At 44.9% G+C, this 15,308-nt stretch overlaps 1 protein-coding gene across 3 annotated transcripts in view; it reads right to left on the bottom strand.

The window, feature by feature from the left end:
- Window positions 1–15,308, bottom strand: part of DAAM1 (dishevelled associated activator of morphogenesis 1) — a 244,376-nt gene that overhangs the window by 13,610 nt on the left and 215,458 nt on the right. For 2 of the 3 annotated variants that reach the window (XM_084836010.1, XM_084836003.1), the window contains exons 16-19: window positions 10,476–10,579; window positions 3,580–3,664; window positions 2,478–2,584; window positions 705–793 (exon numbers count right to left, since the gene is read on the bottom strand). In XM_084836010.1, the coding sequence (XP_084692136.1) occupies window positions 705–793; window positions 2,478–2,584; window positions 3,580–3,664; window positions 10,476–10,579 (385 nt within the window). Of the gene's footprint in view, window positions 1–704; window positions 794–2,477; window positions 2,585–3,579; window positions 3,665–10,475; window positions 10,580–15,088; window positions 15,119–15,308 lie in introns of all 3 variants that reach the window. The other variant, XM_084835994.1, reaches the window with a different exon arrangement.

Genomic DNA, 15,308 nt, shown 5'->3' with positions numbered 1-15,308 from the left:
GTTACGTGGCTGATTTTTGCTGTCTAGTGGGGCCACGTCAGAGCAGGAGGGGAGGAGGCTGCGTGGCACACAGGAAGCTGCATACGCGGCTTCCTATGTGATTAACAAATGCAATCAATAAAGGATTACCGTACTGTTTTTTTTAAAGGATCTGGCTTGACTAGTCTGCATGACAAACAGATTTGGCATATGGGTTTTTCCAGCAACATAATATGCCAAATTCTTACACCACAGCTCCATAGAACGGTTCATAGTGGACCTCATGCTAGGTGCTACCACTGGAAAAGCAGTGAAGGGCACAATCCTATGCATGCTTAGGCCGAAAAACGTCCTACAACTTTCAGCATGCCCCAGCCAGCCTGGCTGGGGCATGCTGGGTGTTGCAGGACTTTTTTTCAGTCTAAGCATGCATAGGATTGTGCCATTATCCTTTGACACAGAGGCCTTCTGCATGTCCATCAAAAATAGTTAAGAGGGAGAGCTGAGGATCAGGATACCGTGCACTCTCCCCAGATTGTGCAGGGGGGGGGGGCACCTCACCCTCTACCCTAGCCACACTATCGTTTTCTTCAAAATCTTCAAAATAAATTGAAAATCTCTCTTCAGTCAGGAAGTTCAGCATTCTAGTTGTACAGGGGCTTTGTTGTCTGGCATTTTCTTTTTATGTTTTAGCAATTTTAACTCAATCACCATCATCATCTTACCGTCTACTTTGGGTTTAACTTCAGCAACTCTCTCAGCAAACTTCTTTTTAAAATACAAGGACTGCAGCCTCTGCTGGTAATGGTTTATCCTGTGAGAGAGGGAGGGCGGGGGAGAAATATTCATCTAGTCAGGGACCAGTAAACGGTCTGACGGAAAAGAGTCAGGCATGAGGTTTATTGTCCCTGCTGCTCTCTGGGTTGTCCAGCCAAACACCTGTACAGCCCCAGCCACATATACACTTGATCAGTGGCTTTCCAATGGTGTTCCAGAGGCTCCAGGGATTCCCCAGGAGCTTAAATCATCATCTGTACTCTGCTTTTCCATTGCATACAGCAAGGCCCATGGTGGCTTACAAATCAACATAATTACAAAGCTCAAATTAAACCAGCAGCAGAAAAGAGTTTGGGAAATCACAACCTGAAAACTCAATTAAGCCCACAATCTTGTTTAATGAGACAGTTTTCAACTAGGGATGGGGAACATGTGGCCCTCCAGATGTCAGTGGAGTGCAACTCCCATCAGCCCTCACTATTGGCTATGCTGGATGGGGATGATGGCAGTTGCAATGCACCGAAATCTGGAGGGCCACAAATTCCTCACCCTGGTTTTATGCAATGTTAAAATGCCATCAAGAAAGAGAGTGAGTGCAACTCCTAGGGTAGGGACTTTCAAAGGCTTGGAATAAGGACAGAGAGGGTACCCAACAAGACATCCAGTGACAGTAGGATGCAGAAAACGCTCTCCCCACCCCTGAGGATCTCAGTGGGCAGGAGGTTCCTGCAGGAGGAGTTTTATTAGGGGGTCCCTCAATGAGAGGATAAAGAATGCAAACACTCCTTAAATCTATGTGTCCATGCCACCCCCAGGCGTCCACTCTTGGACATCAAATTGGTCCCTTCCCAGACTTCCTGTGGCCCCACTAGGACTTCACTCTCTCTATCTGCACGTTTCTTCCCTTTCTTCCAAATCTATCTGTCTGTCTGTCTGTCTGTCTGTCTATCTATCTATCTATCTATCTATCTATCTATCTATCGTATTTCTTGGCTGCCTTTCAGAGCAGAAGCCCTTTCACATAAAACCGATACAATATTAAGAATGATAAAAACACAATAAAACAGTAAGAACACAATAAAAAGAACAATAAAAACCAACAACAAAACCAGCAATAAAAGCAGCAACAACAGCAACCATATCAGGAGAAGGCCAGAGTAAAGTAATATGCTTTCAAGGCCTTCTTAAAAGCCTGCAAGGATGGAGCATGGCGGACCCCTAATGGCAACTTATTCCAGAGGTGTGGGGCCACTGCAGAGAAGGCCCTCTCACTTGTGGTCACCCACCTCACCGCTCTCACAGGTGGGCAAACAAGAAGGGCTTCTCTTGCTGATCTTGAAATGTGGGCAGGCTGATGCAGGTGATTCAATCTTGTCTAAGTCTGAATACCACTTGCACGCAAACACTATAGGGCAGGATCCAACGGGGGCCTTCTGCATGTGGCCGACCCCGCTGGTTCCAGTGCGTGTGCAGCCTCTGTTGCTGGAGGCTGTTATGTAGTGTTTCTGGGGGCAAGGCCCGAAACAAGTATGAAAAGAAGAGGCATCTCAGTGGCACTTCAGGCCCTCCCAGCAGCCACAATCTGTGCTCCGAACAGTATTTGGGCTAGAAAAGTACTCCTGGTGGCTACAGCCTGCCAGAGCCATTGCCTTTGGAACTTGCTGCTTTTGGTGCATGCACACTGCGAGCGTGTTTGCTGGGAAGCAGCCTGGTAAAATCACCTGCTCATTTCGAAGAGGAACCTGTCGGCTTTGGCCATCCGGTCCAGCTCATGCTTGTGTTCCTCCAGAAGGTCAATATCGGCTTTTTCAGGAACGAATTTTAAAAGCTAAAAAGGGTGGAAAACGGACAAGTTAGACACACTTGCTCCTCCTGTGACTACTACTTCTTCCTCAAGTGGAAGGGGAAGCGTGAGAGAAACGTAGCTGTGAAGCTGGTTTAAGATTCTTTAGCAACGCTGGCTAGGAATGATGAGAAATGCAGTCCAACACATCTTGAGTGCACCATGTAGGGGGAAGCTACCCTAACACCTGGTAGCTGGAGCTGAGCACCTCTCAGTTCTACAGATCCTATTTTATTCTCTCCTTACTTCTTCTAAAAAAATACTTTGTTACTATAAAGAATCCCCCTGCCACACACACACCAGTTCAGATTATGCAGGAAGTCTAAACTACAAATACGGAAGTATCTTGCAATAAATGCTTAAGTGGCAGACACAACCTGTGTCACTTGGTTGAATCCAAGTTACTCCTACTTAGACTAGACCCACTGAAATGAAATGGACTTTGGTTAGTCATGACTAATTTGTCCCATTCATTTCAATGGGTCTGTTCTAAGTAAGAGTAACATTGGATACAACCCATTGACTCTTCATTGGTCCCCAGAACTTGCACTTTCATTTCAGGCAGGCTAACTGAGTCACCCTCTAGGGTGTGGTGATACTTCCTTAGCATTCCTCTCCCACACTAAGAATGACTCCTCAGGTGTGGTGAAATTTAGCAGAACCATCACCACCGCCTGGATGCACCGCCTGCCCTTTATGGACTGGCTCATAGCAAGCAGGGACAGTCACACCTAGCAGAAAAAGGATTCCCCCCCCCCACAACAGATCTCCCATATTCCTTTAGAACCGCTCCACCTTTGGGGTGAACAGCTTGGAAGCAGCTGAGATGACACACTTACTAGAATTCTCCTGATTTCCAGATACATAATGGGGTGGGGGGCAGAGATCCTGGTTTCTGAGCTCTAAGCAGATGCCGCCTGCATTTTCAAAAATTCCTCTTCAAAAATAACAGTCCTTTTACAAGCAGCCATCACGCTCACCTGCTCAAGCATGTCCTTCGGCAGGTCCTCTTGTTCATCCATTGTTAAAATCGCACGTTTAATTTCATCATTCGACAATTTCAGCCTGGAAAAGAAACAACGGAACTTTCTGTTAGGTCCGCATGGCAGACAGACTAGGTAAGCATCCAACATCCTAGTGTATAGTTCCAGGTTTGAACCTGGACAAAGCCAGTCATTTTATAGCCATATACTGTAGACAAGAAGCATTAGGAAGTGTCAGGAATGCAAAAGAAAAATGGGGGAAGCATTAGGAAATGTCAGGAATGCAAAAGAAACACCCATGATGAGTCCAGGAGCAGAGCAGGCCAAGTACAACCTGTTTCCAAGTACAGACGGAACGGCTGCAGTCCAAAGAAAGGTGGGAACAAGGGTAGTGTGCTCACTGAAGGGTGCAACAGGACACCATCACCTGCCACAAAGGTAATCTGTTTTCACTTTCAGATTCATTTTCAAGTTAAACATTAATGTGAATAATAATGAATGGGTTGGTAGCATGTTTATAAACAGGAAGGCCTTAATTACAACCCTGCCCCTACCCCGCTCCAGCCTGGAATTCAGCAGTAAGCACTAAATCTGAAATACTGGAGAGAGAAAAAGAAGAAGCTGGATGTGACACACATTAAGGGCACAACACTATGCATGTTTAGACAGAAAAAAGTCCTACAACTCTAAACATGCTAGGATTGCGCCCTAAAAAAACAGAGTATCAGAGGTTTTGTGAGATAATTGCATTCTGAAAGAAATTGGGAACCTTTTCTTAGATGTTGGAACTCTACATTCAATGACTGTATGTTTTGGTATCTTTCGTTATTGGTAAGCTATAGCAATTTTTTTAAAAACAAAATCCAACTTGCATTCCCAAGCAGGGCTGCAGTGACAATGGCAGGGTTCTTAAGCACTGGCTACTGGAGATCAAGAAACCAGCTTTGGACCTTTTCTTTCTTAGGCAGGCAGCTTCTGAGCTGACTTACCATGGAATTTCACTGCAGTATAATTAAAGGTTCACAGCCATTCATAAACTCACCCCACATTTTACAGAACTTTATTGGCAAGGTCAGTGCAAGGATAACTGGTGTGTGTATGTTCTAATTATTAAAATTTTCAAGATAATAAGATAATAAGAAATTATAAATTCATATCCAAATGTATGATTGTTACAAACTTCAGTCAATACACTCTAGTACAAATACTTCTTTCCTTAATTAACTCTTCACAAAGAATTAAAAAACAATGTACAACATCAATGGATGAGTGTGGTTTAGTTCTCCAATAATCAGCAAAAGTAAACCGATTTGGAATAAAGTTATTGTGTGGCCATCTTCCCTCCTGTTCTTGCTTTGTTATGACACGTTGTTTCCCAGATTTAAATGTGTGGGGGTCCTGGATCATGTGTGTGTGTGTGCGCACGGATGCATAAGTAGAATTCAAAGCCTACACTGGGCACTGAAATGACTAATTAGGAACTGCATATTTTGTGAGAGGTTTCTTACATCCTTCCAAGGTGTGGGCCCTGGTGTCTGCCTGCTGTGCAGACTAGCAAGGGAATCAGCTCAGTGTCAGCAAGACCACCCCTTGGCTTTTGAGTTTAGGATGAGCTCAGCACTTACAGTCTAGGCCTTAAAAAAAGCAAACACAAAATGCTGCATGCATATGCCCTTAGAGAGGTCCTGAATGTATGGAGGGGGGGAGGGGGGAAGTGCAAGATGACTCCCAGTCCCAAAATAGAATAACCTCTTCTCTGACAATGCGATGGGAAAGAGGCCAGCAAAAGCTATAAGCCTATTCAGAAAAACCACAATAATTACCTTTGTTGGCAGCAACTGCTGAGTGCAGCCTGTCCGAGGGTGGAACTGGGTCATGGGTATTGGCTGTCGCAAGGATTTAAGCCTTGAAATTTGCCAATGGGATGTGACAGCTTGCAAGGGTTGATGGATGTGGGCAGCTTTGAGGAGACAAACCAAAAGCCTGGGTGGGGGTAAGGAGAAACCAAACAAGAATGGAGGTGCAGGATCACACTTTTCGACTGGGAACCCCTTTCCTCCTCCTCCAGCCAGATCAGTCAGTCCAGGGATGGGTTTGACAGGCAACTTGCAGAATGAAGGAAACACACACACACACACACACACACACACACACACAGAATCAGTGTTGCAGAGGCAGCTTGAACATTTGTGGGATGCAGTCATGGGGTCTGGAAAGAATCATACCTAGAAGAAGGAAAACAAAGGAAAGTGCAGCAGGCGGTGCTGCCCAAACCCCTCAACTGACTAGCTGTGCTGGGGATGGAGAAGAGAAAGCCTGCACCAGCAGAGAGCTGAGGCTGTGGCACAGTCTGGGCATCCAACGGCACAGTAGGCTTGGCTTGGCTTCTCCTGCCCTAGCTTCCCTAACTTCCTTTTCATGGGTGGTACCATCACCTTTGCCATTAGGGGCAGCAGTGCCCTGGCCATGGGGTGGGGGAGAGAGAAGCCAGCTACGCTACCCAAAAGGAAAACCCACCCCAAATATTCAGTGGCCAGGAGGAGAATATAAAAGCCATCAAGAATCTCAGTCTCGTGGATCCAGAGAGGCAAGATGGCTTCTAAAGCACATCTGCTCTGAGACACAACAGTGCAGGATTGTACTCCGTTTGGCCCTGGATGGAAGGCAGCCCAGAAGTGGAAGACAAACTATCCTGAGCTCCCTCGGAGGAAAACCAAAGCGCAAGCGTCACCAGTGAACATTCCCCCAAGACGGACTGATCCGAGCCCCGAGAGGTGGAACCTAATGCTGCCCTGGAAAAATGGGCTGACCATTTCTAGGGGTGCTATTTCACATTCTGGGAAGGGTGGAGGGGAGAAGCAAGAACCACACCAAGGTTGAGAGTCAGGTCTTGGACATATCGGAGATTGATTTGCAAAGCAGCAAGCCATTTTAAGAGCACTTGTTGCGCTTACTTTTTACACTGGTTAGTAACAGGTGTTCCTGCAGAATATTGGTGCAAGGGCTGAAATGCAGGCAGGGGAGAAGAGCAGCACCCCGCGTTGCCCTCCCTAAGACCCAGCCCTGCCCCTTTTCCTGGCTATTGGAAGGCAAGTCCAGCCCCCTAAGCCCCACAGACTACAGACCTTCTTAGCTTGGACCACTTGCATATATGTGACAGAGACAGCTGGTAGATTGCCCAGTGCCTGATAAGTGGTGGAATGGCAAGCAAATCTGAATTTAAGGGTGCCTTGTTAATCCTGCCTGGGTATTAAGTTTTTCTGAGGGCAGGGGTGGAAGTAATGGGAATTGAGCATAGTCATTCTTCACAGCCGCCCCATGACCCTGGAAGTTTTCTCCCCTGGAAACTTGTCAAAGTTCACCACAAGGCTTCTGAAAAGATGCTCTCAAATTGGCTGGCTTTTGGAAGCAGAGGAAAGACCTAACGTTTAACAGCAAGAGCTGGGAAGGGAGGGAGATGGGGCTGTGAGGCACAGACTGAAGTTGCAGCATCACTGGACACTCCACTGGTCTTCAGCACCCCTGTAAGAAGAGCCCAAGGAAGGCCTGGCGTGCTATGGTCCATGGGGTCATGAAGAGTTGGACACGACTGAACGACTGAACAACAAAGAAGAGCCCTGTTGGATCAAACCAAAGGCCTCTCGCTAGTCTGGGATCCTCTTTCCCACAGTGGCCAACTCCATGCCTGTGGGATGCCCGCAAGCAGGACACGAGGGCCACAGCCAGTGCAGGCTGGTGGCTCGAATGCCAGTGGGGCAGTGCATTCGCTCTGAGTTTCAGTCAGATCTCTAATGGAGCTCTGCCCCTTGGATACTCCTTTAGAGTTCTGAAACCCGGAGCCGATTCACCCCCATCTGACATGGCAGCCACCAGCCTCCACTGGCAATGGCCCTTCCCGCTGATGCTCCTCAGTGACTGGTATTTGGAGACATGCCGCCTCTGGTCCTGCCAGTCCCATATAGCCCTCATGACGAGTGGTCCTCCTGGCTTCCTGATCAAAACGAACAAGGTAGGGGGACTTAAGGGAACACACTTGCCCCAGGTGCAAGGAAGAGGTTTATTTAGCCTCGCTGGACAGTTTCAGTCCAGACCCCCAAATCCAGAAGCCATAAAAGGTCATGTTGCACTTAGGGAAAAAAAAATTGCTAGCATGAGAAGAAATCTAATATGAGCTCACTATACAATCATTTTCTCCCTAGAGCAAGAGAGCCAGGCATGAAGAGATAAAATGTCTAGCAAGGCAGAACCTTTCTGTGCTGCATGCCAGACAATATCTGGCTTATTTTATATACATTTAGAACAGCCTTCTCCAAGCTGGGACCCTCCAGGTGTGTTGGGACTACAATCCCCATTATCCCCAACCAGCACAGCCTGTGGAGATGGGGTTTGTAGTCCAACACATCTGGAGGGCATCTGGTTGGGAAAGGCTAATCTAGGTCTAATGAGCTGGCCCTGGAAGACTTTTGGTGTGTAGAACTCTTTCATCAGCTCTTAATGAAGACAAGTCAGAGGTATTGTGGGTTGGGAAACCAACTACTCTGGATGGAGGTCTACAACTGGTCTTAGATGGGGCTGCATTCTCCCTAAAAGACCAAGTGTGGCATCTGGGAGTCTTCCTGGACTTGGCACTAACTGGGAAGCCCAGGTGATTGCAGTGTCCAGGAGCATCTTTTACCAGCTTAGACTGGTACGCCACCTATGGCCCTCACTGGAAAGGATGGACCTCCCTCAGTTATCCATGCACTAGTGATGTCCAGGCTGGACTACTGTAATGCATTGTACGTGGGGCTACCTTTGAAGATGGTTCAGAGAGTTCAGCTGGTGCAGAATGCAGCTGCCTGAGTGTTGTTGGGGATGAGGCAAGTTGATCATATAAAACCTATACTGCGACAGCTGCAGTAGTTACGGGTGTGTTTCTGAGCCCATTTTAAAGTGCTGTTTTTGACCTTTAAAGCTTTAAACGGTTTGGGAACAAATTTCCTAAATTGCCTTCACCTGTGTTAGCCTGCCAGGACATTAAAAGAGAGAGCAAGAGAGGCCCTTCTTATCTGCCCACCCGTCAAAGCAGTGAGGTAGGCAACCACATGTGAGAGGGCCTTCTCTGCAGTGGCCCCACACCTCTGGAATAAGTTGCCATCGGGAGTCCGCCATGCTCCATCATTGCAGACCTTTAAGAAGGCCTTAAAAGCATATTATTTTACTCTGGCATCCTCCTGAGATGATTGCTGTTGTTGCTGTTTATATTGCTGGGTCTGTTGTTGGTTTTTATTGCTGTTTTTATTGTGTTATTGTGCTTTTATTGCTCTTATATTCTATTGGTTTAATTGCATTTTTATTGCTGTGAGCCGCCCTAGAGAACTGCAGACTGGTGTCATTTACTACATGTCTGTCTGGGGTTTAAGGGTATCCTCACAACAACCCTGTCAGGTAGGTTGGGCTGAGAGAAAGCCCCTGGGATAGCATCACACACTTCGGCATACCATGCCCCTCTCCATGCATCTTCACCACAATTCCTCTCCCAAACTCCTTCAAAATCTTTTAAAGAAACGTTGTGAGTGCATATGGACAGCTTTTTAAATGGGAGCAGCAATGGGGTAATACGAAGAAAAGAAGAGCCGTCCTGGATCAGACCAAAGGCCTTTCTAGTCCAACATTTGGCTCCCACAGAGGCCAACAACATGCATACAGGAAGGCAAGAAGCAAGACATGATAATACTAACACTGCCCCACTTGTGTTCCCCAGCAACTGGTGTACATAGGCATACTACCTTGGATACTGGATGTAGCATATAGCCATCAGGACTAGTAGCCACTGATGGCCTTATCTTCCCTGAGTTTTTGTAATCCCCCCTTAAAGCTATCCCAGTTAATGACCATCACTACATCTTGTGACAGAAAATTCTATAGTTTAGCTAAGCACAGTGTGAAGAAGTACATCTATCTGTCTGTCCTGAATCTCCCACTGTTCATTTTCATTGGCTGACCCTGGGCTCTAGTATAAAGAGAAAGGTTTCTCTTTCTGTCCACTTTCTCCACACCATGCATAACTTTGTACACCTGCATCATGTCTCCCCTTACTCACCTTTTCTAAGCTAAACAGCCCCAACCACTGAAACCTTTCCTTAGAGGGGAGATGCTCCAGCCCTTGATCAATTTGGTTGTGCTTTTCTGCACCTTTTCCAGCTCCATGATTTCTCTTTTTGAGGTGCTGTAACCAGAACTTCAAACAGTATCCCAAGTGTGGTCACACCATAGAATGTATAAGGGCATTATTATATTGCCCTTCTTGTTTTTCCATTTCTTCCCAATGATCTACAACATGGAATTTTTCCTTTGTCACAGCAGCCATGCACTGGGTCAATATCAACTATCCACTGCAACTGTCCACCCAACATTTCTTTCCTGGTGAGTCACTGCCAGCTCAGTCCCTATCAGCATATATGGATTTTTTGCTCCAATGAGCATCACACTGTTGCCATGCAGGAACTGTTAATTCAGTGGTATGCTGCCTCTTGAACCTGATAGATTTATCGTCCATGAATTTGTCTCATTCCCCTACACCAGCCTTTCCTAACCTGGTGCCCTCCAGATGTTTCAGATTACAACACCCATCAGCCCTTGCCCGTATTGCCAATGGTCAGGGATTATGGGAGCTGCAGTCCAATGTATATGGAACGCATCATGCTAGGGAAGGCTGCCTCACCTACACACATGAACACACAATATTAATCCACATCTATATTTATAGCTCTGTCTATAAGAGAAAATAAACCAAGACAGATGGGATGTGCATGTACTTGGTCAAAGAGTCTTTAAATATTTCAGAGGACAACTTGGGAGAAAAATCTCAGAACAACTGGTTCCTATGAAGGAGGGAAACTCATCAGTGATACCTTGAGAGAAGAATATTGCAGTTCTGAGCTCTCCGGCCATCTATCACTGAAAGCTCCTTGACTTTATGCCTGGAACTCAGTGTGTCATCAAGGGAGTCTTCTTTCTGCAAAAAGCATGAAAAGAATCCATGAACAGGCAGATACACATTGACATTTTAGAATGTCCAGCATATGCCAGCATACTGAGCTTCAATCAAGAAGCTTTACTGCAGCTGACGATTACAATCCAGTCTGCCACTGAAATACAATCAGCTGTTTCATTAACTGGAATATTTTTTTTGGGGGGTGGGGGGAAGCTATTGGTTACAAGTGTATAAATATTTATCCAGGTGGAAAGGTTTAAGAACCCACAAGTGTGTGGACAGTGAGGAATATGCAAAGGCTTTCCTAGCATACACAAACGGTGATGTTTTGTATAGAGCTATTTTACTAGAAGCTGAACTACCAACGAAGTTTCAAAGCCCCATGCTGCTTTTTAAGAGGAAGAGCCTTAGTTCAGAGGTAGAGCACATGAGTTGCATGCAGAAGATCCCAGGTTCAACCCCAGCACCTCCAATTAACCAGGGATCTGAAAATAGCCAGGCTGGGAAATGTCAGCGGATGACTGAGTCTCCCTATAGCTAAAGTTCTCAGGGAGACATAATAAAAGAGAACTTCAGCTATTCGGCAGTAATAAATAAATATGAAATTAAAGACATTAACATACTTTTAAAGCAGCAATAATAATTTAAACTAGATTGAAGAAGAAGAATATCAAAGCTACTAAAACATGGAACAGGAAAGTTTTAAAGCACAACTTTAGCATACAGATGGACCTATATCTTGACTCAATGTAGAGCAGTTTCATGTTCGAAATGGAGCAGTGACTTACAACGCTCGTCCATCTAGTCCAGTATTGTGTGACTGGCAGCTGCTCCCCAGGGGCTCCTGTTCTGCCACTGAGCTGTTCCCCAGCAATGGTAACCTACCTTACAAGATTATGGCAGTGGTGCTGTAGTTTATTTACAGAACACAGGAGGCAAGGATAGGCTAGGTAGCAACCCAGAGCAGGTCAAAAGGCAGAACTATAGGCTTTTGGTGGAACAAAGTTGTAGATAAGACTTCCCCAACCTGGTGCCCTCCAGATGTGTTGGACTGCTACTTTCATCACTGATGGAACGGGAGTTGCAGTCCAATTAGAGAAGTTGGAGAAATCTGTAATGGATTCAAATGAGTTCAGATTTCTATGACTCTGGCCTTTGCATTCCGTAATGGGCTGGCTTGTTCTGAATCATGCAGATGTGTAGCCAGATTTTTAATTGGGGGGGGGGATTTGCGCAAGTGTCCATTAGCACTAATGCACACTCGCTCAAATGCGCATGTGCACACATGCTCACTTGCACTAATGCACATTTGTGAAAGTGCACATTGGCACAAGTGCACGTTAGCGCTAACGTGCACTTGCAAACAGGAACAAAACTCTTGTACATAAAATTGAATTCCATCAGTGAGTAGATGACAGAACGAAGGACACCTGAAAATCTGCACAACATGGATGGAATGGATTTAACAAAAACTGTACATCCCTAAGTCCAACACATCCAGAAGTCACCAGGTTGGGGAGGGCTGATGGTAGATGCACAAGAGCAGAATTTTACACTTATTTAAAATAACCAACAAGATATTTGGCTGCGGGATGGAAGAAATATACAGGATTTTTATCCCAGTCTATCCAAAAGCTGAAGGTGGGGGCAGAAAAATAAAACTGTCAAATTCGTTCAGTCAATACATCAGGAGCACTCTCTGATACAACAATGATCCATTAGAAGAAGTGACTTAGAACCTCTGGCATTATCCCTGAACATTCACAAGGATTTAGTGGATTACAGAGATTAAGTCCACCACCACCACACAGGGCCTATCACAGGAGAGCCCACTGGCCTCACATTCACGGAGGGCCTCAAATTAAGTCTTGCTGTTATCTCCAAATGAGGTTCACATATAGGAACAGAGAGAAACTGACAGGTTTGAAAGACGAAGATGTTCATCATACAACTTTAAATTTGTGTCCCACTACCAGGCCACAGCGCCCGTAGTGCTCTATGAATCAATATTTTTTTATAAATCCTGTAATTATCTCATGAATCATACAATTATATTGCAAGACACTGCCATCTGAGGCGGAACATTTAAAACAGAATTAAGTCTATAGGTTACGAATGACACGTAGCTATCATTCAAACCATAACTGGTATAATAAATACTCTGTTTTATCGAAAATTCTGAAGTGACATTATTTTGCTGCAAAAATTCTGATGTTTTGCATCTGTCAAAAATACTTCAATTGTTATACTTTTTGTGTTTCCTTCTTAAGGCTGTATCTTTCCCCAGTGCATATAGAAATAGAATAAGAGAATAAGGGATGCTCATGTTCTAAATGCACAGGTTCTTTAAGGCTATTTTATGATACAGGGGTCTTTTGTCTGAAATATGTACATAGCTATATGATGGAGCTTCGTGGCGTATAGTTCTTACTGCTATGATAGAATTTGATCGGTATTTCATGCATAAGCAATATGGAGAAGCATAGTACGAAGTTTGAATCAGTGCAATTGTAGGAACTAAAATGTAAAATTATTGATCTCTTGTTCTCTGGTTGTTTTGTGCAGGGGACTTTATCTTCGTCCCCAATGGCACTCTCTCTGTAACTTTATTCCAAATGGCTCTCTCTTGTCTGGGACAACTTGGGATTTTATGGTCTCTATTACAACCATGGACCTACCGTAATTAATATCTAGCCCAACACATATTGGGCTAGACATACAGTGGACTTCATTTTCTGTACTTGTTTAGGGGAAATAATCCATGGGTGAAGGAGCTAGAAATAGCTCTGTTGTCATGGACAGTTAAAACAAGTTTGACCTATTGGCTGCTCTTAACCCTGGCAAGGGTAGTGGACCGATTCTAATGGACCACCACTGGAGGCTGATGGATCCAGATGGTTTCCTGAGGGGTCTTGGGGAGTTTCCTTAGCTGGCAGTTCTGCCAAGGCCCTGGTCTCTTCTTGGGATGGGGAAATGCCCAAGGCCATAAATACAATCGCACCCAAGTGCCCTCGGCCCAATCGTAGAGCCATATCGGCATCTTGGTATTCTGAGGAGTTGAAGTCTGTGAAACAGCTGGGTCATCAACTAGAGCACAGGTGGCAATCCTGTGATAAGCATGATGAGAAACCACCTGTGGCAGTGATGGCAGTGAAGAAATCTTACTTGTCTTGCTTCTGCACAATGGCAGCCAGTGGAGCTTTTTCCAGTTGTATAAAGTGTTAGAGACGGATGTGACCAGGGTTCCATCTAGTAATGTTGTTTTGGGCAGGTTTCAGCTTGTGCAACCTGAGGATGTGGACAAGTTACTTAGTGGTTTGAGACCCGCTGCTTGCTCTTCCGATCCATCCCTTCCTGGATTTAAAATCAGCCAGGACTAGGCTTACCATCTGCATCTCAAAGACGGTTAATGCCTCTCTGAGAGAGGGTGTGGTTCCCAGTGCACTTAAGGAGGCAGTGGTTAAACTCTTTTTTTAAAGCCAAATTATAAGTCGAAGGAATTGCTTCAGGAAATACTCCAATTTGGACTTGCTGGTGAGTTTCCTAAAGTCACTGGTGCATTGAGGATTTCTCTCAGTCTGCCTGCATCAGTAGCTTCAGGTGTATCTCAGAACAACTGGTTCCTATGAAGGAGGGAAACTCATCAGGGATACCTTGAGAGAAGAATATTGCCGTTCTGAGCTCTCCGGCCACGTTGTGCTGAAGCAGATCAAGAATTACTGTTCAACTGCAGGACAAGATCATTTGAATGGCCTTGCTATGCTTAACATACACTGTGTCATTGCAAGAAAACTATTTTTTTTCCAGAATAATTGGTGAATTTGCACAGAAAACAGCTATAAAAGCATTTGTTAAATAAAAAAGGAACATTTATTACTAATCATTGCATTGTATTTTTTGTGTTAAAAGCGTTAATTTGTTAAATGCAAACGTTTAAAATATGCCACAGTTTTGTAAACCTGTCTTGGCATTTCTTTGTTTTTTAATATACCAGGAGCATTAAAAAAAGGGAGTGGCCCGGGCCTCTCTTGACTGCTGAGAGGGTCTGCTACCACCCACCTTCCAGCACCTGAGTGGCTTGTGGACTCTCTGCAAGAAAACATAGCATTGGCCAATTGAAAAAAGAATGTGTACAAGGATCAGATGAGCAGAAGCAAGCCGTAAGTCAAGAATTATTAATCAAGAATGCAGGGTTGACCCTAAACTTTCATGGTGCTGGATGAGAGACAGATTTAATATTCTTGTGTCTCCAGCAATCAAGCTATTGCTGCTCTGAGCCAATGAAGTTATTTTAAATAATGGGCACTTTAGGTCTTATATGCACACAAGGCTATGTTACTATTTCCTCTACGGAGATACAGAAAATGATTTAGGTTAGTTTTAATTCTGAAATGTTAGAAACCATTAGTACCACTGAGTCCTCTGTCCTTTTGAAAACTAATATGTGATTCCAGCATTTAATGGCTCCAGTGAATATCAGCACCAACCACTCGCTCATTCAACAGAAGATCTGAGCAGAAGCACACTTACCTGTCTGGAGTTATTGTTCACAAAGAAGTCCTACAGCCAGAGCAGAAGCATGGGAATAGGCAGGAAAAAAGCGTGCAGTTCAGTGGTCACAGCAAAAAAGAACAACCACGAAACAAACAAACAAAAAGAGAGGAGTCAAAGCACAGTTGGGAAGGATATATAATTCAGTGGTGCTTTTTGCAAAAATAAACCCACAGCACTCTGGATATATCAGCTGCGG

This window comes from Heloderma suspectum, chromosome 1, assembly GCF_057233095.1.
Source record: "Heloderma suspectum isolate Gila_16-S chromosome 1, 16-S_ref, whole genome shotgun sequence".
NCBI classification, from domain to species: Eukaryota; Metazoa; Chordata; class Lepidosauria; order Squamata; family Helodermatidae; genus Heloderma; species Heloderma suspectum.
Note: the sequence above shows the minus strand (reverse complement) of the source record. Positions and strands in the feature narration are given on the sequence as shown.